This window comes from Sciurus vulgaris, assembly GCF_902686455.1.
Source record: "Sciurus vulgaris genome assembly, chromosome: 1".
In the NCBI taxonomy this organism is placed as follows: domain Eukaryota; kingdom Metazoa; phylum Chordata; class Mammalia; order Rodentia; family Sciuridae; genus Sciurus; species Sciurus vulgaris.
In genome coordinates this window covers 98054864-98081518 of record NC_136461.1, presented here as the reverse complement: position 1 = coordinate 98081518, position 26655 = coordinate 98054864, and the positions used below count along the sequence as shown (strand labels likewise).

The 26655-nt window shown below is 36.0% G+C and overlaps 1 protein-coding gene across 4 annotated transcripts in view; it reads right to left on the bottom strand.

Annotated features, from left to right (window-relative positions):
- Positions 1–1091: 1091 nt before the first annotated feature.
- GPSM2 (G protein signaling modulator 2) overlaps positions 1092–26655 on the bottom strand; it is a 47120-nt gene continuing 21556 nt past the window's right edge. For 3 of the 4 annotated variants that reach the window (XM_079132799.1, XM_079132801.1, XM_079132800.1), the window contains 8 exons: positions 24795–24950; positions 23773–23881; positions 22573–22702; positions 14567–14637; positions 11788–11964; positions 10023–10170; positions 8887–9104; positions 1092–2043 (listed from right to left, as the gene is read on the bottom strand). In XM_079132799.1, coding sequence (XP_078988925.1) covers positions 1804–2043; positions 8887–9104; positions 10023–10170; positions 11788–11964; positions 14567–14637; positions 22573–22702; positions 23773–23881; positions 24795–24950 — 1249 coding nt within the window. In that variant the 3' untranslated portion in view covers positions 1092–1803. Of the gene's footprint in view, positions 2044–8882; positions 9105–10022; positions 10171–11787; positions 11965–14566; positions 14638–22572; positions 22703–23772; positions 23882–24794; positions 24951–26655 lie in introns of all 4 variants that reach the window. The other variant, XM_079132802.1, reaches the window with a different exon arrangement.

Sequence of the window (26655 nt, the reverse complement as noted above, 5' to 3'; positions counted from 1 at the left end):
ATACCTTACATATAATTTGTGAAACTAATGTAATCTTGGCTTTCACCTAATGCTTTTGACAAAATTCCTATGTGATCTTAAAGCCAAGAAAATCTTTCTTTTCTTTTAAGCTCTTAATGTAATTCCAGGCTGTGACTGTGTAACTCTTTTTATTTATTTTTAATAATGGCCATTTTAGAAAAGTGGGTATCACTTTTGCCAACCAAAATCATCTAACTGTGAGAAAAAGAGACAGACCCAGGTGCCACTCAGTTTTGTGGAATCAGAAGCAACCAGAGTTGAGTAAGTTCTTCCAGTTTGTTCCAGGTATAGGTCTTCATATTCTGTGATTCATCCTCAATCCAGGCCCTGCTCTGTTACTTTCTTGTCTATCTTTGCTACACTTATTTATCTATCCTGTATCTTTATAAACTACATTCAATCTACATGTCAGGGCAGTGTTTCACGACAGCCAAGGTCTTAACTCATGCCTTTCATGCTTCATTTTTTTATCCTCCACTTTTTTATTGGTGCAGCATTACAGTTGTATATAAGGAGATTTGTTGTTACATATTTGTACATGTATACAATGTAACAATATAATTTGGCCAGTATCACTACCCAGCACTTAACCCCTCCCTCCCCACCTTGCACCCTTGGTCCCTTACTTCTACTCTTCTCCCTTTGATTTTTTTAGGACATCCACCTCCACGTGCTTCCTTTTTCCTCTCTAGCTTCCAAATAAGAGACAAAACATGACCCTTTGCCTTCTGAGTTTGACTCATTTCACTTAACATGTTGGTTTCTAGTTCCATCCATTTTCCTACAAATGACATAATTTCATTTTTTCTTTATGGCTGAATAATACTCCACTGTGTATGTGTATATACCACATTTTCTTTATCCATTCACCTGTTGATACACAAGTAGGCTGGTTCCGTAATTGGTGAACTGTGCTGCTGTAAACATGTATGTACTACTACAGTAAGATGACTTTAATTCTTTAGAATAAATACTGAGGAGTGGTATAGCTGGGTTATACGTTGGTTCTGTGCCTAGTCTTTTGAAGAACCTCTATATACTGATTTCCATAGTGGTTGTTTGTTTTTGAGTTGTTTTTTTTTTCCTCTATGTGGTTAGGGTTCTTGACATAAAATGTTTTCTGTTTTTCTTTATGTATTTTTTTATGTTAGATCCTAGAAGAGTCTTTTATAGCAGTGTTATGTAACACAGAAACAAGTACTCCAAAACATGCTAAAATAAGTTTATTTCTTTTATTGGCTTTGGCCTAAAAATATACTGAAAATAGGTTTTCTTAGAGAAAAAATACCTAGTTTTTTTTAATACATCTACTTCATATGGCTTTTTTACATTGATCAAGTACATTATTTTTACTAAACAGCATTATTTCCTACTACATCCATAGTTAAATATATAAAAAAGCCATTGTCAAGAGTTTAAAAAATTACCTCAGCAAGAGAATTAGATTCTAGTGTAGGAGTCATTTAAATTCCTATTTTACAAACACCATTAAAGTAATCTAACGAAAGTTGCCAAAAAACAGAATCCCAGGCAATAATCACAGGAGTGGCTGAAGCACCTTCTGGGACACTTGCACCCTCCGACAAGTGAGTGTCCAGAGCAACATTCACTCCTTACCACTGTATTACTGAATTAAATATGTACATCATTCTGAACACATTTTAAGCTACATTACAGTGCTATACATCCTCCTTTTTAGGAAAAAAAATAAAAATAAATTGAATTTCCCTACAGTGTTCTGAAAGGAAACAAGGTCTTCTCTTAAAAAAATATCCGTAGCAATTAGTGGTTTTCTGATTCTTTTTCTGAATTTTTAAATTCCAACAAAGCATTACTTTGCAAAAGGTTCTTTAGTCCAAATTCAGTGTCTCTGTTTTGATCTCTTTGTAAAAGAACTCTCTGTTCATCCATTCTTTTTGCCTGAGATCGTAAAATAAGGCTAAAAAAATCTTCATCTGGTACTGTTGGACCCTTTGTGGCAGCAGGTGGTGGAGCACATCTTTGATCATCTAATCTGGACCCCTAAAAGTTTATGAGAGAGATTAACACAAATGCTTCAGGGAAGGAAAACACCAAGCCATGTCTATTAGTCATAATAAGAGATGGAGCTGTAAGCATTTACTGTGCCTCTTTTCAGAGATTTCATCTTTAGATCTGAAACCTAATAATTTTTTCCATTAAAATGACTTACAGAATCAGAATATAGTGTCATGTAGAAGTATAGCCAATTTCATGGGTTTAGTAAGTATATTAAGTCATAGTATTTTAATTATAATTGGTCATAAGAAATAATCTAGGATTCATTGAAAACACAAGGTCATCCATGTCCAAGTATGACAGTTCAAGATTATGATCTTAACAGTATGCATCAACAATATGACACACTAGATCTTTTTTTTTTTTTTTTTTTTGCAGTACTGGGGATCGAACTCAGGGCCTTATGCTTGCGAGGCAAGCACTCTACCAGCTGAGCTATCTCCCCAGCCCCCGACATACTAGATCTTTAGAAATTAAATGTTGCATTCAAAAGCCCTGCAGCAGTACCTTTAAAAATCCTTAGGCCAAGGGACAGCAAGTATTAACCCAATGTGTGCTTTTGAAAGCTTCATTTTCATTTTATCACAAAAATTTGTTTGTGTACTTAACTATCTGGCTGTTCTCCTGCTATAAGGGCAGAGTTGAGCAGCTGCAGCTGAGACCAAGTAACCTATAAAGCCTAAAATATTGTCTCTGGTCCCTTAAAGTTTGCCTGACTTTGTCTTAGGCAGTTAAATCTGTTATAGAAATAGACTGAATTTTTCCTTCAAGTTTTAATCTTTTAGTTCTTATATCAGAAGTATATTGGAAATGGTATTGATGAAATAAAGAACTTAAAAGTCTACAGTGCAGGGCTGGGGATATAGCTCAGTTGGCAGAGTGCTTGCCTTGCATGCACAAGGCCCTGGGTTCAATCCCCAGCAGCGCGCACACACACACACACACACAAGCGTCTACAGTACAATTTCTGGTATTATAGCTCAAGAATAAGAGTAGAATGACAGGGCATGGTGGCACACGCCTATAATCCCCAGAACTCAGGAGGCTGAAGCAGGAGGACCACAAGTTTGAGGTCTACCTAAGAAACTTAGTGAAACTGTCTCAGAAAGGATTGGGGATGTAGATCAGTGGTAAAGTGCCCGTGAGTTCAATCTCCAGTAAAAAGAAAGTGATGGCTGATAACCGAGTACCTGCTACCTTGCTAGGCACTGTGCTAAGCACTTCCATGCCTTAACACTTAACCTCCTAACCCTATGAGGGTGCAACTGTTAATGTCTTCCAGTCAGCACTACTTTCACCCTCCACATACACCTGGATCACTCCTTCATTTCTCCTGTCACAATTCCTGATCATTTCAGTGGCCTCCAGTTAAGCCAACAGTACTGCACTTCAGCATGCCCGCTACCTCTTCCTTATCTGGTGCTCCCATAGGCCTGCCAGCTCCTTGCTGTCTTTGGAGAAATGCCTACCGAGGTTCTTTGCCCATTTTTTAATCAGGTTGATTCTTTGAGTTTTAGGTCTCTGTATGTGCTTGGTATTTGTGGTTTTCAAATATTTTCTGTGGATTGCCATTTTACTCTAATGTTGGTGTCTTGATGTAGAGGTTTTATTTTGATGACATCAAACGTCTATTTTTTTGCTGTTGTTTCCTGTGACTTTGGTGTCATAACCAAGAAATCACTGCCAAATCCGAAGTCATGAAGCTTTCCCCTTTCTTCTAAGAGGTTTATAATTTTAGTTCTGATGCTTGTCTTGGATCCATTTTGAATTAATTTGTACATATGGTGTCAGGTAAGGATTCAATTTCATTCTTTTGTGTATGACCATCCAGTTTTCCCAGGACCATTTAGGAGGTGGTTCTTTCCCACATAAAATGGTCTTGGCACCTGGTATGGTTTGAATGTGTCCCCCGAAGTTCATCTTTTGGAAACTTCATCCCCAATACAACAGAGTTGGGAGGTGAGACCTAATAAGAAGTGATTAGATCGCAGGGCTCTGACTAAATGTCATCATTTTGGGAGCGGGTTAGTTATCTTGAGGGTGGGCTTATTAGAAAAGTGAGTTCAGGGCTGGAGCAAAGCACTTGCCTAACATGTGCAAGGGCCTGTGTTTGATCCCTACCCCTCAGCCCCCCAGCCTCCCAAAAAGTCTCTTGCTTTTTTGTTCTTGTACTTTTCTACCTTCCACCATGGAATGATGCAGCCCCAAAGACCCTTATCTTTGCCATGCCAGAGCCATGCTGCACAACTGTGAGGCAATAAATTTCCTATTATAAATACCTACAGAGACTGGGGTTATGACTCAGTGGTAGAGCGCTTGCCTAGCATTTGTGAGGCACTGAGTTTGATCCTCAGTACCACATAAAAATAAAAGTATTGTGTCCATCTACAACTAAAAATATTCAACAACAACAACAAAAAAAACCCAAATACCCAGTCTGTCGTACCCTATATAGCAGTATAAAAGGAACAGATCAGCACCCTTGCCAAAAATCATGAGGAAAACATATATATATACATATATATATGCAAGGGTTTATTTTGGGGCTTTCCATTTTACTCTAGTCTTTATGTCTAACTTTATGCCAATATCGTACCACAGCTTAGCAGTAACTTTTGATATCAGGAAATGTGAGTCCTGGAACAAAAAGTTTGTTTTGGATGTTTGGGGTCTTTGAGATTTTGTATTAATTTTAAGGCAGATTTTTCTATTTCTGTAAATTAAACTACTGGGATTTTTTTAGGGAATGCACTGAATCTGCACACTGCTTTGGGGAGTAGTGGAATTTTAATAAGAAGTCTTCCAATCCATGAACATCGAATGTGTTTCCATTATCTTTTTTAGTAATATTTTGTAGTTTTCATTGTAAAAGTGGTTTGCCTCCTTGATTAATTTCTCAGTATTTTAAGCTTAATTTCCTTTTCCATTTCATTGTCAGTATAGAAATGCAATTAATTTTTGTGTTGATTTTGTATCCTGCTACATTACTTAGTTCTAAATTGTGTGTGTGTGTGTGTGTGTGTGGAATCTTTAGAATATTTATTTATTTTGGCTTTGGGGACTGAACCCAGGGGTGCTTAACCACTAAGCCAAATCCCCAGCCCTCCTCAAAACAGGGTCTTGCTATTTACTGATGCTGGCCTTGAACTTGATTTGTTCCCTCCTGCTTCTGCCTCCTGAGTTGCTGGGATTACAGGTGTGCCCCACTACTCCGGCAAGGGTTTTCTACATATAAGATCTTATTACTTGTGAACAAAGATAATTTTACTTCATTTTAAATTTGAATGTCTTATTTCTTTCTTGCCTAACTGCTCTGGCTGCAACATCCAGAAAAGAAGCAGCATAAGTGTGCATTCTTTCCTTGTTCCTGATATTAGAATGCTTTATTATTTTACCACTGGGCATGATGTTAGCTGTGGGTTTCTACATGGCTCTATGCTGTGGTGGTTTCATACTGTTTTTTTAATTTCCTAAATATTTTTATCATGAGAATCTTGAATTTTGTCAAGTTTGTTTCTTTGCATCAATCAAGATGATTTTTTTTTGGGCAGGGGGTTGGGGGGTACTGGGAATTGAACCCAGGGGCACTCTACCACTGAGCTACATCCCCAGCCCTTTTAAAATTCTTTTTTGTTTTGAAACAGGGTCTTGCCAAGTTGCCAGGGCTGACCTCAAACTTGTGATCTTCCTTCCTCTGCCTCCTGAGTTGCTGGGATTATAGGCATGCACCACTATGCCCAGTTTTAATATGAGGACAATATTGGCTTCACAGAATGAGTTAGGAAGGTTTTGTTTGGTTTTGTTTTTTGAGAAGCCTGATAATTTGTTAGTTCTTTAAATGTTTGGTAGAATTTGTCAGTAAAGCTGTCAAGTCTAGGGCTTTCCTTTGTCAGGAGGTTTTTGATTACTAATACAGCTTCCTTACTAGTTATGGACTTATTTTCCATTTCTTCATGATTTGTTCTAGTAGGTTTTGTCTAGCAATTTGTCCATTTTATCTCTATTGTCCAGTTTGTTGACAGTCATTCATACTATTCTCATTTCTTTTTATATCTGTAGGATAGTAATAATGTCCCCACTTTCATTTATGATTTAGTAATGAGTACTTATTTTTCTTGGTGCATTATAGTACATAAGAGTTGGGTTCACTATGACAATCACAAATGCATGAAAAATTTAATTTCCCCTTTCATTAGACTAGCTAAAGATCTGTCAATTTTGTTAATCTTTTCAAAGAACAATTTCTGGTTTTGTTGATTTTGTTTTTCCATTTTCTACTTCTGTCTAATCTTTATTATTTTTATAGTTCCTTAAGTTATAAAGTTAGATTGTTGATTCGAGATTTTTCTCTTTCTTATGTAAGCATTTACAGTTGTATATATTTCCTTTTAGTGCTGCCGTAGCTTCGAGTCTTAAGTAGGGTATTATGTTTTCACTTGTCTCTAAGTATTTTCCAGTTTCCCTTTGATTTCTTTGGTTAAAAATGTTAATTTCTACAAATTTGTAAGTTATTTACTGTAATGCTTCTAAATTTATCTTATGTGCTCAAAATCTTTAAAAATGATCAATCAGTATAGTCTATTTTCAATTTATTCATCTGTCTTCAGTATGGTCTATCCTGGAAAATGTCCTGTGTACATTTGAGAAGAATGTGCATGCTCTTATTGTTGGGCAGAGTAGTATATGTCTGTTATATCTAGTTGGTTTACTGGTTGTTCACATCCTTATCTGCAGACTGTCACATCCATTATTGAGAATGAAGTAGTTACATCTATAATTGTTATTGTGTAAGTGTTCATTTTCTCTCAATTCTATCAATTTTTACTTCAAATATTTTAATGCTTTGTTATTAGGTACGTAGTTTCAGGATGCCTTGAATTTATAGGGACCACTGCTTCTTTTTATTTTCATGCCTTTCATTTCCTTAAGTCCTTTTCTACTGCCTAGACTCCAAAATCCATTATTAAAGTAACTCCCTGGCATATGTCTTCAACTACCTTTCTCTCCCCTTTCTCTGGCAAAATAACAACCTTGGTTAAGTATAAATGCACTGAATGGTCCTGCTTCCAGTGACCTTCATGTGTTCATGTGGGTCCTCAGCTCAGTAATCTCATTACTTAATCCGAGTCAAGTTAGTTTCTCAAAGTCAACTATTTTCTACTTTCTAAAAAAAAAAAACTTTTTGCAGTTGTAGATGGACCTCATCCCTTTATCTGTCTGTTTTTATGTGGTGCTAAGGCTTGAACCCAGTGCCTCACCCATGCTCGGCAAGTGCTCTGCCACTGAGCTATAAGCCCGGCCCTATTTTCCACTTTTTCTCTTCATATTTGCAATGTCCTCAACCCCATTTTAGCTAATGGCCCTACTTTTTGCCAAGAAAAAGAGAGTATTTCTATTTTATCTCCAAATCTGTACACAAATACTCTGCTTTTCCTCTCACCTATGTAAAAACTGTTTACTTTCCTGCTGATAGTGGCTCTCCTCCCTATTTGACCATTTCTATCTGTAGACATGCTATATTATCACCCCCAAAAACTCCATCTTTACCCTATATCTCTCTTGAGCTAATGATCTTAATGATCTGTTTCTTTGCTTCTCTTTATAATCAAAACCTCTTGAAAGTTTTCTATATTTACTCTCTCCTCTTTAACAATATCTTTTGAAATTAGTAATAATCTTCACATTGCCAAATACAGAAGTTACCTTATTTAGCTTCTTGGTAACATTTTGAATGTTCTTTAAGACACTTTCTTCACTTGGCTTTCACCATACCACACTCTCTGGCCATTGCTGCTTTGCCAAAGTCTACTCTTCTGTTTAACTAGCAGATTTTGGAATGCCCAGGGCTTATCTTGGGCCTCTTCCTTACCTATTGTGTATGTATAATCATTTCTCAGGGTTTTAGTTCCAGCTATAATGTTGATTCCTCCCAATTCAACATATCTTAAAAAAAACTTGACTTTTCTCTCCAAACCTGCTTCTCCAGTCTTCACCACCACCACTAACCTAGTTGTATTATCAAAGCAAAGACAGAAGTCATCTTGAATTTCTCTCATACTTACCATCCAGTTTATTAACAGGTTTTGTCAACCAGCCACAAATGCAGAATGTCTCTGTTCTACTTTTCATTACTACTGCCACCCTAGTCCAGATTACCAATCTCTTTTGCCTATTTTACCACCATAGCTTTGCAGCTGGTTTTTGTACTCATATTCTTGCTACTTTACAGTCTTCTCTTGGTATCCAAGATGATCTTTTGAGAACTCTCCATTATGTTCCTCACACATTTAGAACACAAGCTTCATCACAGCCTCCAAGAACCCACTTGAGCAAGGCCTTAATTACTTCTCCATCTACATTTCATACCACTCTCCATTTCCCCTTTACTCTTTCACATGGGCCACAGTGCCCTTCCTTGAACCTGCTCAGCTGTTATATCCAAGAGGGGAATTGCTGTCTGCCACACTTTATTCAAGTTTGTTCAAATGGCAATCCAGAAAGATCTCTTACCACTCTAAAACAGAGGCTCCCCCAAACACCACTACTCCTTCATCCTTTTTAACTTTCTTCATACCAAGTATCATTGCTTGACACACGCACTTTTCATAAATATGCTTGAATATATGTATTTGTTTTCTGTTTCTCCCACTAAAATGTGGGACCCTTTAAAAAGTACATATACTGAAAGTACATATACTCAATGTGTACCTCAAGTAGGTAATTTCTGAATACAAAGTGAACCCTTCCTGAATAAAAATTATAGTAATATAACAAAGTTCTCAATGGTATCTGAGCTACATACAGAATAAAAAGACTGTGCAGACCTACTTGACATTTTACAAGGATATCAAAGAAGTCTTCATCAGGCTCTTTGTTGTCATTAGTTATTAATCGGTCAAGTACTGACTGACTGTTGTTTTTTGTCAGACGAAGTCCTGGCAAATTGCTGAAACTGGCCCTCTGATCGTCCAGACGGCGGCTCTGTGAGCTGGCAAGAAGGTCTAAAAACTCATCAGTGTTGGGGGACACCACAGAAACAGATGGTGCTATGAATAGGAAAAAAAATCCAAAAAAATTACCAAAATGTTTGAACATATTTGTTACAGTTCTCTGCTTTGCCACCCCAACACCTGTTCTAACCTCCTGCCGCTTTTAGCACCGTGTCTGGTGAGCTTTGAAAAGATGGGGGTAGCTTTTATTGGCAGGGAGGGAAGAACAACTCCAGAGTACCTCAGATGATCCACTTGGAGGTTATTCAGATTTGTCTATACTTTCTTTTAGTGACTCTACTTTCCAAATCTATAAGGTATGGGTAGACTTCAGAAGGTGAATAAACTGCTTTTCTTACATAATTTCTCAGACTAATCTGAATGGGTCAGTTTTTCCTTCCATCCCTGGGATGGGAATCTTAGTGAACTGAGTTAAGTGCTGCTGGCAAGTCTTGATCTGCAGAAGCCATCTTTTAGTATATATACTCAATGTGTAGAAACTAAAATAGGAAATTTTAAGTAACCTATTTTAGGTCTAAGACTTAGTCAGGTCTCAGCCATAGGTGACTCTTCAGTCTGTGTAGGCTTTTCATTTTTTTATTCCAGATATTAAGTGTTTACAAATTATATACAGTCATGAGGTACATACAACTATCATTTTTCTCCTCATTTTTAGATGGTGCTAGGTTTAAACCCAGGGCCTTGCTAGGCAGTCATTCCACCACTAAGCTGAACTCCCAGCTCCAAAGAAACAAGGGAGGCAGTATGAGATAGTGGAAAGCACCAGACTAAAACCACAGATCTACTTAAGAGAACCAAAAGAACCTAGTTCTGAGCTGGACAAATGCCAGCTTTCAAGCATACCTGGATTTGGGCTCATTTATTTTATGTCCTATGATGAACACTAAATTCTTAGAAATAAATCACTAGATATCAAGAACTATTAAAATCAGAACAGCAGCACAGATGACTTACTTTTCAGCATCCCCTTGGTGGGAGTAGAAGAAGCTGCATGGCAGCTCTTTTCTTGTAAACAGCACCTCTGGTCATCCATTCTGTTGCTTTGAAATCGACTTAATAAGTCAAAGAATCCTTCATCTCCAACAGTATCTGCACTGATTTTCTATAATAGAGAAAACCTATTAAATATTTTACCATTCTTCTCAGGTCATTAACTAACAACAATGATGTACTCAAGTGCAAAAGTAAAGGATTAAGATTAAAAGTAAATTTTCAAAAAGAACTAAAGAGGCAATACTGATACTGTTACTTCAACAAAAAATTTTTGATTCCTTTATTTCTTTTTGTGTATGGTACTGGAGATTGAACCAAGGGGCAGTCTACCACTGAGCTACATCCCTAGTTCTTTGTGTGTGTGTTGGTGCTGGGATTTGAACCCAGGGCCTTGTGCATGCAAGGCAAACACTCTACCAACTGAGCTATATCCCCAGCCTTACCCAGTCCTTTTTAAGACAGGGTGTTGTTAAGTTGCTGAGTCTGGCCTCAAACTTGCAATCCTCCTGCCTCCCAAGCAGTTGGGATTATAGGCATGTGCCACTGAGCCTGGCCTTTAATTTCTGTATTTCTAAGACCAAAGAAATGTACTTCTGTCTCAAGACAAGTGCTACAGATACTGAATGAGTTATGTAAACAGCCATACATCACTTGACAAAGGAGATGTATTCTGAGAAACAAGGTGTTAGACAATTTTATCATGTGAATAGCAGTATACTCAAACAAACCTAGGAGGTATAGGCTACTACACACCTAAGCCATGTGGTATATACTCTTACATAAGTTGAGCAAAATATTGTATGTAAATGAAATGTTAAATTTTTTTTTCATAATATAAGTAAAAATAGAGGCACATTTATACAAAATGTAATGGGCCTAATGAGGAAGTGATTAATTCTTAGGGAAAATTACATAGCTTGTATTTGTGTTGGCTCCTTAAGATTGAATATACATTTTCAGTTTAGAGATGGTTTATACTGGTTAATATGCACTTCCAAAGGTTTGTAGTAGTCAGTGGATAACAAACTGAAGGGTAGAGGTGGGTGAAGAGAAGGGAAGAAGTCAAAATAGGGGCTCTTGTATGCAGTACTAACAAGATCAGACTCCATTTTATGTGAAACAAGAGAAGCTAGCATATACTTTTCATTCTAAAATATGCATGTAATCCCAGCTACTTGGGAGACCAAAGCAGGAGGATTCCAAAATCAAGGCCATCCTTAGCAACTTAGTGAGATCCTGTCTCAAAATAAAAAGGGCTGGGGATGTAGCTCAGTGGTAAAGCATCCCTGAGTTCAAACTCCTCAAGTACCTCCATTTAAAGTCCTTGAATAGGCCCTGCATTCAATCCCCAGCACTGCAAAACAAAATGTATTTATGCAAACAGTAGTACCTGAAACACAAAGTAATAACTACTATCTAAAACAATGGAGCAATTTATCTGTGTATAGAGTAATTCCTGTTTCTAGCTGTGAAGAAAATAGAAACGATAGGGAAACATGGACAAATTTATTGAATAACAGATATTCTATGCTAACTAACCAAAAATTCAGTACGAATACAAGAAAACTAAGCTGCTACTCAAAACACAATACTCAAAAACTTAAACACAGTGCTGGGGCTGTAGCTCGGTGGCAAAGTGCTCGCCTAGCACTTGTGAGGTACTGGGTTCGATCTTTAGCACCACATAAAAATAGAGGCAAACTGTCCAAAAAAAACACACACGTACCCTCTGAGAATTCACGTTTCGGTGGTCAATGGAATTACTGGCATCTTGGAGAACTTTAGCAGAGGAATTGGTTTTGTACTTTTTCCCTTTCAGTCTGTTGACAAAGAGTAGCTTTGCAGAAGGTTTGGCAATAAGAGGTTTTTGTTTAGCAAGGATTTCACTGTTCCAGTTCGGTACCTACAAAATTATAAATGGAAAGCAGGACGTGAAAACTCCAATTCTGGTTTCCTTTATTATTAATTTGACATCTTAATACACTGACTATTGGGAAGGGAGAACTTAAGATCTCTTAAAAAGTCCCCCTTTTCAGTGTATTTCACTATGTTCAAGTGCTTATATCAAATGTGTTATGAACTTCTCATTATCAAAACATGAAGATGGTAGCAAGAACCTGAGAGTAAGAAAACAAAGTTAGCCAAAACTCTATAAAAAAAATTTGGTCAGAAGAGACAAAGCAGTCTGGATGTGAGCTACATAAAAATCTGTTATAACTGGAAATTTTGGATGCAGGTGTAACTTTTTACCATAAAAATTAACATTTAGTACATCCATAGTATTAGTAATTTTTCTGTTAATAAAATTGTTTTCACAAATACATACTAAATTCCCACTAAGCAACCAATTTAAAGGTCTAGATCTGGTTTAAATGCATATGACCATCTCTATCAGACTCAAAATAATGAATATTTATTCAGTATGAAGGAAAAACAATAGCCCTGGGATATTTGCAGCTTTAACATTCCATCTTAAGTACAAGGGATTCTAAAGGTCTGTGCTTATATAATTAACAATTTTCACATGGCATATTTCATAGATAAAATTCATGTGTAGTCAAATGTACAAATTTCAAGTATACAATAAAATTCCTACCTCAATCAAGACATACAACATTTCATTCACCCAGAAAAGTCTCCTATGAAGTACAAACTGGAATAACCCCTGCTCTGAGGTTCATATACAGGAATGAGACAAAGTCAGCCAAGCAACTCCTTTTCAATTACAGACTACTTAAAGGGAAATTGGTAGAATTAATTTCATGGACTATTGATTGGTATGATACCATAAAACTGTACTTAAAATTCAAGTTGCAATTGGAAAAATGAAAAATGTTTTTTGTGTAGTTATCTGGACTTTCAGTCTTATAACACTGAATACAAGAATCCAGAGTGGAGTTAATATCTTAAAAATCATGAAGGAAAGTTATTTCCAACCCCAGTTTCTTTCTGTGTATATGCTGAGGACTGAACTTATGGCTTTGTGCATGCTAAGTAAACACTCTATCCTACCCCTTAACTAAGAATTCTATGGTCAGCAAAATTACCAGGAAAAAGACATTTTCATAACTTTTTAGACATCCAAGTCTCAAAAGTTCCCCTCTCACTGCACTCTTGCCCAAGCTGCAACTTAACCCAGAGTTCCCCTTTCTCCTTACATGTGCTGCTTTACTTTATTGAGAGTAATGAAATAATGAACTCTCTGGCAACTTTATTATGAGGCAAAAGGAACCAACTCCACTAAAACATTTTCAAATGTAGATACAACCTGGCTCTTGGAGAATTACAAGGTTGGCTCCAGTAAACTTCTTACAAAATTTACTGTTAGTTCCATTATAGAGGTAGGCGTAAGATAACAAATTATTTTGCTACATATTAGTAGGTTTCTAACCTGAAGAAAGCAGACTAAAACTGTCCTCGCTTTTAAAAATAATGTGTGGATTTAGTAGATTTATATTTGAAAACTACTCAGAAGGTAAGAGCTGGATATTTGGGAGGAATCTCAGGTCCTTCAGAAGTTACCAGCATTTTTAAACAACTCTGTGACTGACAGGAATAAAATATCTTGTATATGTGAGACCAAGATGATTAGATGTTGAATTTTTGAAGGCTAGTCATACAAAATGAGTCAATATTAAAACGTCATATGCTAGTTATTCTAATGACAGGGCAGAAGAATGACATGGAAAGATGCTCGACACATGACTACATAGTATAAAACAGTACCTAGAATGTGATAATATTCAAATGAAAATGCCAATGAAAAGATACCAAAATATTAATTCTAGTTAGTTACTGTGAGGTGAGATTACTGATTATTTCAATTTTCTTGCTGGAATTTTCTGAACTTGCTATAATGAACATATCTTATAAAATTATTTCTAAAAATATACCATGAGGGAATGAGAGACTACTGTAACAATGTAAAATTAAGTTAAACGGAGGTGGAAGAAAGTAGCCTTGATTTGTTTTCCAATAACCTTTTTCCTATTATGAAGTTCTAAAAAAAAAACTTTCCAAAAATACAGCTAGAAAAACCACTTTCCTCTTGCTTATAAATTTCATTAATTTTGGCAGTAATATTGCTAGTTATGTAGCTGAAAAGAAAAGCTTTTAATCATTTACTGATCTTTCTGATCCTTTCATTTAAAAAAAGTAATACATTTACATGGTAAAATATTCAAACAGTTCCAACTGGTATATAAAGTATCCCTAGCCTGACTCCAACACCCAGTCCTATTCCCAGAAGTAGTAATTGTTACCAAGTTTCTGACATACTTTTCCAGAAATGTTTTATGAATCTACAAAGGATATGCATTTATCTTACAGATGACAACATGCTGTACACATTCATTTAGTACTGTACTTTTTCTGATTCTTTTTAAGGCAAAATTTTAAGTGAGAATCACATAGGACAAGGCATATTCAGATTATTTTGTTTAAAATGAAAGTTACTAAAACATTTCATAACAGTACATGAAATTTAAAACATAAAAATGGCCAACCTTTTCTGGTGTTAACTTCATGAGTTCCATATTTTCCATACTGTGTCGGCGTCCTAACTTGGGGCGTGCACCTTTGTAAAAGAATTTTTAATTCAAATAAATCAGGGAATCATTAAGAGTACAAATTCAGCCGTACTACACATTCAGTTCTAAAGTCTGATACACAAACCCTTACAAAAGGAGGAAACATACGAACAGTTAAGAATAATTATTTTCCTCACCAACTACATAAGAATATATACTCCCTCTAAAATGCTTTGATGTAAGGAAGTTACATTTTGGTTAGAAACTAACCATTGGTTACTAACATTACCCCTTAATTTAGAAAAGGCATTTTAAAATAACTGGTTTTAAACTATCCAGTGTCTCAAAAAAACCCAAATAAACTACAGAGTGGTTTAAATTAAGTAAAAACATAAGGAAAAGGCTTTAGAGCTTCAATTTTGGGAAAAAAAATCAAAATAACATCCCCAGTACTATACTGTTGCTCCTTTCTAAGTTATTCCTTTCCATTTTAAGAGCTCATTAGGTGATGGGTTTACTGCCAGTCAGGAAACAAGTTAAAAAGCAAGGTCCTCAAAATATTTTTTCAATAAAGTTATTAAATATTAAGTACAGAGAATTTCCATATCCAATCTTTTTAAAATTAAGCAGTATTTTAAGGGACACAATACTGACATCTAACACTCAGCTTAAAAATAAAACATTAACAACACATTGAACCCCTCTGTGTAATTCACTTTGTAACTTCCCACTTCCTCTCTACACTTTTATAGATTTACATTACGTATGTATCTTAAAGCCATGCAGCATTCTTGTTTTGAACCATTTATAAATGGCATCATACTGAATATATTCTGCAACTTGCTTTCTTTGTGAGATTGATCCAAGTTGGTATGTGTAGATTAATTCATTTTCATCATCATTTTAGGACTAGGAAATGATCCTTTTTACGAGCAACAGATATTTAGGTTGCTCCCATTTTTTGTTATAAACAATACTACAGAAATTTTTGGTAATGTCTTTGGTGTACAAAATCAAGAATTTCTTCCAGTTTAGATATCTGGGGTATGTAACTGGGGTGGAACTGCTGGATCATACAGATGATTCACCTCTAACTTCACCAGAATACTGCCAGGTTGGTTTTCAAAGTATATCAATTTCCATCCCATTGACATTGTGTAAGGGTTTCCATTACCCTACCTCTGTCAATGCCAGTATTGCTAAGCACACTCATTTAATGCATTTATTTTCCTAGTGAACCGAACCCAATGATTAATCATTGTAAATCACTCCTATGAAATAACTTTTTTTATCTTAAAGTTCTTTTTAATCTAGTATTAATAAATTCATACCAGCTTCCTTTTGGGTTTTAACATGGTCCTTTTCTATCCTTTAATTTTTATTTTCAGGTTCACTACATTAATAATTACTATATATAAACATATACTATATATTTCTTTATATTACTATATTATATTTATAGTACTATAAAAATTGTCTTGCTATAGATCTGTTAATCTATTGTGGTGGCGGTACCAGGGATTGAACCAAGGGGTAGGGCGATCTACCACTGAGCTACATTCCCAGCTCCTTTTTAAATTTTGAGAGTGTCTTGCTAAATTGCCCAAGTTGGCCTTGAACTTGAGATCCTCCTGCCTCAGCCTCCCAAAATTGCTAAGATTACAAAAGTGTGCCACCATGCCTGGCAGATTTACTACTTTTTTTAAAGAACCAAATTTTACCTTTAAAAACTCCTCTCTATTGAATCTTTAATTTTATTAAATTCTGATCTTTAAAAGCTAACCTCAGCCACTTAGCAAGGCCCTAATCAATTTAATGAGACCCTGTCTCAAAATTTAAAAATTTTAAAAAAGGATGTGCCTCATGGTTAAATGCTCCTGGGGTCCAATCCTGGTACCTGGCCCCCTCCAAATAAAATCTGATCTTATATTTATTATGTCTTCTATTTATACCAAAGTAAATCACATGGCCACACAATTCGAAATAGAGTATTTCATCATGACTTAGTCCTAAATTCTAATTTTATTCAGGATTTTTCTCCAACCTATTACTTAGAAGTGTGTTTCTAAGTCTTCAAGTGAATGTTTTGCTTTCTTGATATTAATTTCTAACAATACATTTGGGCGTGAAATTTATATAATATAGATTCTATAAAATGTGCTATTTGTTTTTTTTGGGTTAGCTTTATTGTTAAATTTTGGTAGAAAGAATGTGAATTGACCAGTTGTTAGGTGCCATATCCTATGTTCCATTAAATCAATGTTTTTCACTTTTTAATTGTGATCTATATTAAGAAATACATTGTTATACCTCTGAACACACACATGTACGAAGTATAAAATCTCACACAACAGTTTTATACACACACATACACACATATGCACATGTATTTTTAATGCTAGTTGCAACCCATGAGACTGATTTTACAACTTACTAATGGGTCAAAAAAACAGTTTGAAAAATACAGCATTAGATGAAGCTATTGTCACATCTATTGTTGGTCAAATCCTCTATGTCATTATTGGCGTTTGACTCTCAATTTCTATCTAATTACAACGAGAGGTATGTTAAAATAATATTTAAGACACAAATGTTAGATAAACTAGATTGACAAATTTTAACTCTCATCTCTACAACTTACTACTCAGGTAACCCTGGGAAACTTACCTAACCTCTCCTGCCTCCATTTCCCCATCTGTTAAGGAAATCTCCATTTCCATTTCCTATCATCTGTTAAGGATAACAGAAACTTACCTCCTAGAATTGTTAAGATCAGATGAGTTAAAATATGTAAAGCTCTTAAATCAGTGCCAAGCACAAAGAAAGCATCCAATAAATGTCAGCTGTGATCATTTTTATTATTCTCCTGTTTTTATTATTGTTGTTTTGTTTGTTTTGGCAGTGCTGGGGATTGATCCCAGGGCTGCATGCTAGGTAATTGCTGCACCACAGAGATACAGTACCCCTGGCCTTCCCCTCTGTTATTTCTAAACATTTAACCATAGTCATTTTATTTTCTGTATCTGATAATTCTATTATCTGAGATCTTAGTGACTTAATTTTTTTAAATATATTTTTTAGTTGTCAATGGACCTTTAATTAATTTACTTATATGTGGTGCTGAGGATCAAACCCAGGGCCTCGCACATGCCAGGCAAGCACTCTACCACTGAGCCACAACCCCAAACCCCACTTGGTGACCTAATCTTACAGGGTTTTTTTGTTGTTGTTGCTGTTTGTTTTTCCCTTACTCATGTTGGCTTGATTTTTTTATGTGACGGACCAGGAACAAGGATGCTTTCCTCCAGAAAATATTTCACCCTACTTTTGCTAAGTCCGTAGAAGCACTTCAAACCCAAAAGTACTTTAATGGATTGGGGTTTCCTAGATTGGGTGCAAACCAAATTTCAAACGAGTATGTAGGCAGGCTTATGAATTCAGAGTCTTAGAAAGGTTCCTTTTTCTACCCTAAGCTGACAATGGAAATAAACAAGTTGTCTTGCAGCTTCCTTTTCCTGGTACTGGGGATAGAGAAATGAACAAAGGAGACAGAAAACCCCAAACGAAACAAAATTTTTAAAAAATCCATCCTCACAAAGCCTGACTGAGTAAGTAGGGAAGTGATAGGAAAAGAAGCTGCAGATGTTGGTCTGGTCTGGGTTACAGAGGGCTGGGGAAGCCATCATTATTTAGCAGAATCAGAGCATGTTGAACCATGGGACACAGTTGCCTAGCTTCTAGGAACTGCTGGTAAGCATGTGGTGCTGCGTAGGAGTGGTTCCCTGTCTCCTTCTGGAATATTGCTCCCCTAACTCCACCCTATCCTGTCCATCACAAAAGAAGTTCTTCCCGGCTCTCGCCCCCTTTACCTGTATATTATAAATAAAAGAGAGTTGGGCAAATTGTTGTTTTAAGAGGCCAGAGCTGGTATGGCCAGACCCATCACGCCCCCTCTCATTTAAAAAGAGTATTGGCTCTTGTGTGTTTATTGAGTATATAAGTTTTTTGGGTAACTGAGTGATACACAGCCAACATCATTCTCTGGCACTTAACCCTTTTCTCATCCACAAGGGATGTGGCAGAGAAGACCCCCACAGAGGGCCTTTTAACCACTGCAAGAACTGAGGATTTGGTTCTAGATGTGATGGGAAGTCACTGGAGGGATTAGAACAGAGGAACAACATGACATAATTTACTTTGTATATGTGTGATACTGGGGATTGATCCCAGGAGTGCTCTATCACTGAGCTACATCCCAGCCCTTTTATTCTTCAAGATAACTAACTGACCCAGGTTGGTCTTGAATTTGTGATTCTCCTACCTCAGCCTACTGAGTAGCTAGGCATTGTAGTCCTGTGCCACTGTATAGGCAATGATTTACATTTTAAAGGAGTATTTTAGCTCCTTTGTGGAAAACTGGGGAGCATGAGGGATCAAGATTAGAAGTAAGAAATACAGTGGGCTAGTATTCTCCTGGAGACTCTGGCAGTATGTTTCAAGACTGTTGCAGTACACATGACAGAGGTTAGAGATACACTTGAAGGCAGATTTTCTAGCAGGCTGGTTGTAGAAATGAGTGGAACAAGGATTTTTTTTTTTTTTTTACCTGAACACCTGAGTGAATAGTGGTGCCATTTCCCGAGACGGAGCAGACAGAAGAGGGTGTTTGGAGGGAACAAATTTTGGACATGTTAAGTTTTGGATTCCAAATAAACATTCAAGTGGAAATGTTATAACTGTATGGGTCTCAAACTCAAGAGAAAAATTATGGCTGAAAACATGAATTTGAAATCAGCATACGAACTACATAGAAGCGAAGCAAGTGGATGAGATCATCTAGAGATTGTGCTGTTTAACATAGCTATATATGGATTTTTACAATTTAATTAATTCAAGATAAATAATATTAAAAACTAGCTAGGTGCAGTGGTGCACACCTATAATTCCAGCAACTGAGGAGGCTAAGGCTGGGGGGACTGCAAGTTTGAGGCCAGCCTCAGCAACTTAGGGAAGTTCTTAGCACTTTAGTGAGACCCTGTCTCAAAATAAAAAGAGCTGGGTATGTAGCTCAGTGATAAAGCACCCCTGGATTAAATCCCCAATGCCAGAAAGAAAGGAAAGGTAAACTGGTTTCCTCACTTGCATGAACCACAGTTTGAGTGCTCAAGTGCTATGTGTGGCTAATGGCTATAATATTGGACAGCACAGATACAGAACTTCTTTATCACCACAGAAAGTTCTATTGGAAACACTGACCTAGAGCACAGAATAGAAAGAATAAGGATAAAATAAGAAAGAAGCATAGATAGATGAATAATAGGGAGGGAAAGAAGAGAGGGAAGAGGGAGAAAAGGTCCAAGAAGAAAGGGAAGAGGAGGAAAAGTTCCAAAAACTGAAACCTTGAACATTACAAATTTAGAGGATGGAAAGATGAAGGGAGAGGATGAGTAAAGAAAACCAGAAAAGTAGAATAATCCTGGAGGCCAGAGGAAGACAGGTATTTTGAGATAGAAATGATCAGCTGTAGGAAATAACTGCTGAGGAATCAAGTAAACTGACACCTGAAAACTGATTGATGTATATGGTAAAAGGGAGGTTTCCAGTAACCTTAAATAGAGACCGAGTTTGAGGGGAGTGAGTTCAGAAAGAAAGGGAACAATGGGTTTTGTTATAAAAGGAAACAAAGGAATAGGTCTATAGCTAGTGGAGTCCATGAGGATAAGTGATAATTTTAAAAGATGAGAGCTCTTTCAGCATAACCTATTTGAAAGTTAAACACAGGAAAACATTTTAGCACATTATTCAATTACAAAGCACAGTCTTAATTTATTATACAGTTTATGCTTCAGAATTTTTCACCAAAGTTTCTTGTAAAGTCCCAATCAGATGACTAGCTATTAATTTCCTTTTCTTGGATACTTTACTCTATGTAGAATTAAAAGAAGAAAACTAGAAAGATAAAAGCTAGATATCTGTGTATTTTTTTTTTTTTTCAGATTGAGAATGTCTCAAGCTTAGGAGCCATATTTTAGAAATTATTTCAGTCACAAAAAATGTGCTGAAATTTAAATATGTGATTCTGATCCTGTTTCCTCTCATTTCTTTGATCAAAAGTAGATTTTTGGGTTGGGGATGTGGTTCAGTGGTAGAGAGCTTACCCAGCATATATGAATTCCTGGGTTCACTCCCCTGTACCATATGAAAAGGAGGGAGGGTATGGGGTTGTAGCTCAATGTAGTGCTTCCCTAGCATTCTATTCTCAGAACCACATATACACTTCCAAGAAGAAGAAATACGATTGGTCAACAAACATATGAAAAAAATGTTCACTCTAAATGAAAATTAAAACTACACTGAGATTTCATCTAACTCTAGTCAGAATGGCAATTATTAAGAATACAAGCAACAATAAATGTTGGCAAGGATATAGGGAAAAAGGCACACTTATACATTGCCAATGGGACTGCAAATTGGTGCAACCACTCTGGAAAGCAGTATGGAGGATCATCAGAAAACCTGGAATGGAACCACCATTTGACTCAGTTATCCCACTCCTAGGTTTATACCCAAAGGACTTAAAATCAGCATACTATAATGACGTAATGTTTAAAGCAGCTCAATTCACAATAGCTAATCTATGGAACCAACCTAGATGCCCTTTAACAGATGAATGGATAAAGAAAGTGTGCAATATACACGCAATGGAATATTACTCAACCATAAAGAAGAATGAAATTATAGCATTTGCTGGTAAATGGATGGAACTACAGAATATCATGCTAAGTGAAATAAGTCAACCCCAAAAAACCAAAGGCCAAATGTTTTCTCTGATATGCAGATACTAATTCACAATAAGGGGTGGGGGTGAAGGAAGAATAGAAGTACTCTGGATTAGACAAAGGGAATGAAGGGAAAGGAGGGAATGGGAATAGGAAGGACAGTAGAATGAACTGGACATTACTATCCTATGTACATATATGATCACACGACCAATGTAATGCTACATCATGTACAACCAGAAGAATGAGAAATTATACTCCATATATGTCAAATACAGCCTACTGTCATGTATAATAAGAACAAATTTTTAAAAGTATGATATTAAAAAAAAATTTTTTTTCAGAAAGAGACATTCTGACACATTTCTCCACAGCACTATATAAACAAATCAGCACCTAAAGAAAGTCTCCTATAAACAGATTTTGCTATCAATACCCCACCCCAACAACAAAGTTTCCTAGGTTTTTTGAATTAAAAAATTACAAGTGCTTTCACCTTTTAATTGAAATGGGGAAAAAACAACCAAACAAAAATCTGATATATAAAATTATTTGATATAAAAACAATTAAATAGAACATTTCAGTTTTGATATCTTCCCATTATTTTTTTTAATGACTGTACAAACATTTAAATCTATTTTATTTATTTATTTTTATTTTTATTTTTGGCACCAGGGATTAAACCCAGGGGCACCTGACCACTCAGCAACATCCCAAGTTCTTTTTATTTACATTTTTAAAATTTTTGAGACAGGGTCTCACTAGTTATTAAGACTGGCTTTGAACTTGTGATCCTCCTGCCTCAACCTCCCGAGCTGCTGAGATTACAGGCATGCACCATCAAAAATAACTATACCTTCATCATTCCTAAATTCATGATAAAAACTATAAAATATTTTGTATTGGCAAATTAGCAGAACTGTATAGAACAAAAAGGAGCAAAGTTGAACTTCTGGGGGCTGGGGCAGTAGCTTAGTGGTAGAGCACTTGCCTTGTACATGTGAGGCACTGGGTGCGATCCTCAGCACCATATAAAAATAAAGATATTGTGTCCAACAACAACTTAAAAATAAAAATTAAAAAAAAAAGTTGAACTTCTTATGTTATATATTCTATCTGGATACAGAACACAAGTGTGATGAGTAATTTAAATGTAAATTTTGAGTATAAAGAAACTGGGTTTTGGAAGACCTATTACTTACCATATAAACTGTTATCAATCTCAATATTTTCAGACATTATGGAATTATTTGTGCTATAGCTCAGACCAAGAACCATTTGAAGATCTGAGAGATTAAGTCGTGCTGTTAGTTCACCACTTTTATCTCCAACCTGCAATCACAAGCACACATTATAGTAATATTTAAAAACAAAGACTGACAATTGAAAATGTGTGACTCTAAAATTAGAAGAAAATATAAAGACATGAAAATAACCACATTAGAATTATGAGACTATTAATAAATGAAATGGGTATCTCAACAGTTTTGAGGGGTTTTTTTTCGTACCAGGTAGTAAACCCAGGCGTGCTTAACCACTGAGTCACATCCTCAGCCCTTTTTATGTTTTACTTTGAGACAGGGTCTTGCTACATTGCTTAGGGCCTTGCTCGGTTGCTAAGGCTGGCTTTGTTTTGATCCTCCTGGCTCAGCCTCCAGAGTTCTTGTGATTGTAGGCATGCAATACCACAGCTGGTTTTAAAGAATATAGAAAAAAACCAGCAGATTTCAAAAATATCACACTAGAACAACTAATTTAATTATACTCTTAATTCTTTAGTTCTCTAAATATTAGATTGCTCTTATTCTTTGGGCTTACATTAAATAATGTAGGTTATTTTTTAAGCCATATTAGCATCACATGACAAATTTTCCTTAAAATATTTTATTTCTATACCATAATAGTAAAATTTATTAATCCAGCACTATGCTAGTTACTTTTATATACATTATCTCTAATCATCATAACAATTTACAAGGTAGTATTATTATTTTACAGATGACAGAAATGAGGCTCAGAAAAGGTTCCAAGCTCAAATAGTCAGCAAGTGGCAGAAGTGTAACTGGAACCAGTTCTTGGTTCTAAATCTTATTTTTCCCTAAATACCATCCTTTTTCTCTAAGTAAAGATGGGGCTAGGGAGGGGGCATATTTTAGTAATGTAAGGGGGCATATTTTAGTAATGTTTTCCTATTTCCCCATGCCTGGCCTTACCTTCCTGTCTTCCTACATAAAGCCCAACACAAACATAGTTCTATCTCTTTGTGAAGGTCAAGAAAATAGTATATAATCAAACTCATTATTCAGTGATATACAGCAATCTGGAGAAATAAGAGGATTCCTTCCCCATGTCATTGATTTGTAAATTTCAATATTACAGATAGATTTTTTTCTATTTCATACCTCTCTTGAAATTTCCAAGTGCTTTTCAGCAAAATGCATTGCTTGATCATGATTTCCAAGAGCTGTGTATGCATTTCCTAAGCTCCAACATGCTCTTCCTTCACCAATTCTAAAACAATTCAAAATCAACATGCAGTTATCTAAAAAGAGGTCTGTGTATAGAATAAAAATGATCTAGCAATAGTTAAAAGTATAAACAATGCTTAATTTACTTTGTCTTTCATATAAAGAATTTACTTTTGAGATATTAGAATACCCATATAATACAAAACTCAAGAGTCAAATACTATTCCAGTCAAGAATACTGGAAAACGTGTTTTTTAAACATACACTGCATTATAAAATAATAAAATCTCAGAGATAAGTCTTCTAGTTCAACTACCCACTTTTCTTTCTCTAACAGTTTTACCAGGTAACTATTCAGTATGTGTTTGAACAGCAAGTGGAGACAACTCCACTACCTCTTGAGCTACCACATTTCATTTTGAACCACTATACTGAAAAGTTCTTTCTAATACTGAGGTAAAAATCTCTCTTTTAAAGCAAACATCACAGACCAAAGACCAACACAGATAGGTTGTTTTCTCATGTGGTACAACAAAACACGAAATCACTAACATTTAAAAAGCAGAAGATACAATACAGGACTTCCAGCTTCTCCTGAAAAAGATGGGAGGATCTAGACATGACACCCTCCTTTCTGTCTGGTACTGATTGGCTGGGGTTAAGCAGCTGCCCCCAGATAGTGGGCATTGTCTCTAAGCTCATCAAAATTCCAACACTGCTCTAGTCAGAAGAACTTCAGAGGGGGCAGGTCACTGATCCTGGCTCGAGGGCATAAGAAATCAGACTAATTTACCACAAGGCTGGCCTTCAAATAATAATATACAGAAGATACTCATGAAATAGGAAATTCCTTAAAAAGGAAACAAATGAAAAAAAGAAAACAAAAGAAAAATTCGTGGGAGTCAATAATGCATCTAAATTTTGCCTTAACTATAGTAAAAGGGTGTTTAACTTACCTATCTTTTAGTTCTTGAGCAATTGTTAAGTGCTTTAGATGATAGTCAATGGCTTTCTCATAGTCCTGAAGTAAAGTATATGTGTTTCCAAGGCTATAACAGGACTGTGCTTCTACAGCTCTGTCTTTAAGCTGTCGAGCCAATAGTAGTGTCTTCCTAAAAGAGGGAGTTAATTTTCACACAGTGATGTTTAATTTTAGTTATTACAATAAAACAAAACTCATTTTTTTCTCTCCGCTTCTTTCTGCAGCCTTTCAAGTACATCTTTTTAGAGCTAAATATTTCACTTATCACTTTTAAATAAATTAAAATGTTTTTGAAATGCAAAAAAAAAAAATAGATTCAAACTTTCAGAATAAACTTACTCCTAACAATTCACCAAAGTAAAGGAGTACTGAAACATGAGATCAAGTGCCTCTAAAGATTGGCAGTATTTTTAACATTGGAAAAAATCTTTCTCCTTTGTACTGGCAATAACTTACACTTCTTTTTTTTTTTTTCACATAACGTATGTTTTCATTCATACTTCTGCCCTTACATTTTGTCAATATGCTAAATATTTAGGTAAAATTCTTATGTGTAAGTCATTTGTCACTGATTCATAAAAAATACTGGATATCATTTAAACACTACCCAAATTCTACCTAATACATTGGTATCGTCACCAAGAAGCCGATATAAAACAGTCAAGAGCATGGATCCTAGCTGGGTGTGGTAGCACATTATCAGTAATCCCAGTAACCTGGGAGGCAGAGGCAGGATTGTGAGTTCAAAGCCAGCCTCAATGACTTAGTGAGGCCCTGAGCAACCTGGTGAGACCCTGTCTCAAAATAAAACATAAAAAGGATGGGGGGGGGGGGGGGGAAACATAGCTCAGTGGTTAAGCATCCCTAGGTTCAATCCCTGGTACCAAAAAAAAAAAAAAAAGTATGGATCCTATAGCTAGACTATCTGGGTTCAAATCCCACTTTTACCAGCTGTGTGGTCTGAGACAAGTCACTCAACCTCTCTGAGTATCACTTTCCTCACACTGGATTATTTAAAAAAATAATACAAATCAATTACAGTATCTCTGGTTCAGTCAAACTATACTCTGCCTGAGGTCTGAATGAGCCTTCAAACCCAATGAGGGGAGGGGACTGGGGAAATAGCTCAGTCGATAGAGTGCTTGCCTTGTAAGCACAAGGCCCTGGGTTCGATCCCCAGCACCCAAAAAAAAAAAAAAAAAAAAAAAACCCCAATGAGGGAAAACTCCAAACAATATAGAAAGCACAGACTAGGCAACTTGAAGCACTTTAAATTTTGCTATCATCTATGTTTCAAGCCAACTGACTGATGAGAAAGACCCTGCTGCAGAAGAAGCTTGTACTGTCAACTCCTCAGGCAATGAATGGGACCCCAGGCCAATGAGAATCAAAGTGGGCAGAAAGAGGTGAAAAGAAAACTGCTAAGAGGGTGGGATGAAGGGAAAAAACTCAGTGATCACTGGTGGACACAAGGGGGTATTTTTGTTACCAAGCTTTTTTTGGCCTCTCTTCCAACACATAAGTAGGTGAAATATATACCACACATGCTACCATGGGTTTAAGACTTGGAAGTTTAGAATTTCATTTTAAAATAATTAGTTTTAAAGATAATATCTAATAAAAATAAAAGGGGTTATATTGGAGCTATTAAATCTTAGGTATAAAAATATTTATTGAGCCCTATGTGCCAGTTACCATGCTAAGAGTTTAATACATTTTTTTCATTCACTCTTCAACAATCTACGAATCAAGGTATTGATATCTTCTATTAAACATGAAGAAACTGAAGCTTAGAAGCCCAAGTCCTGCTGCTAGTATATAGTCAAACCAAAAAA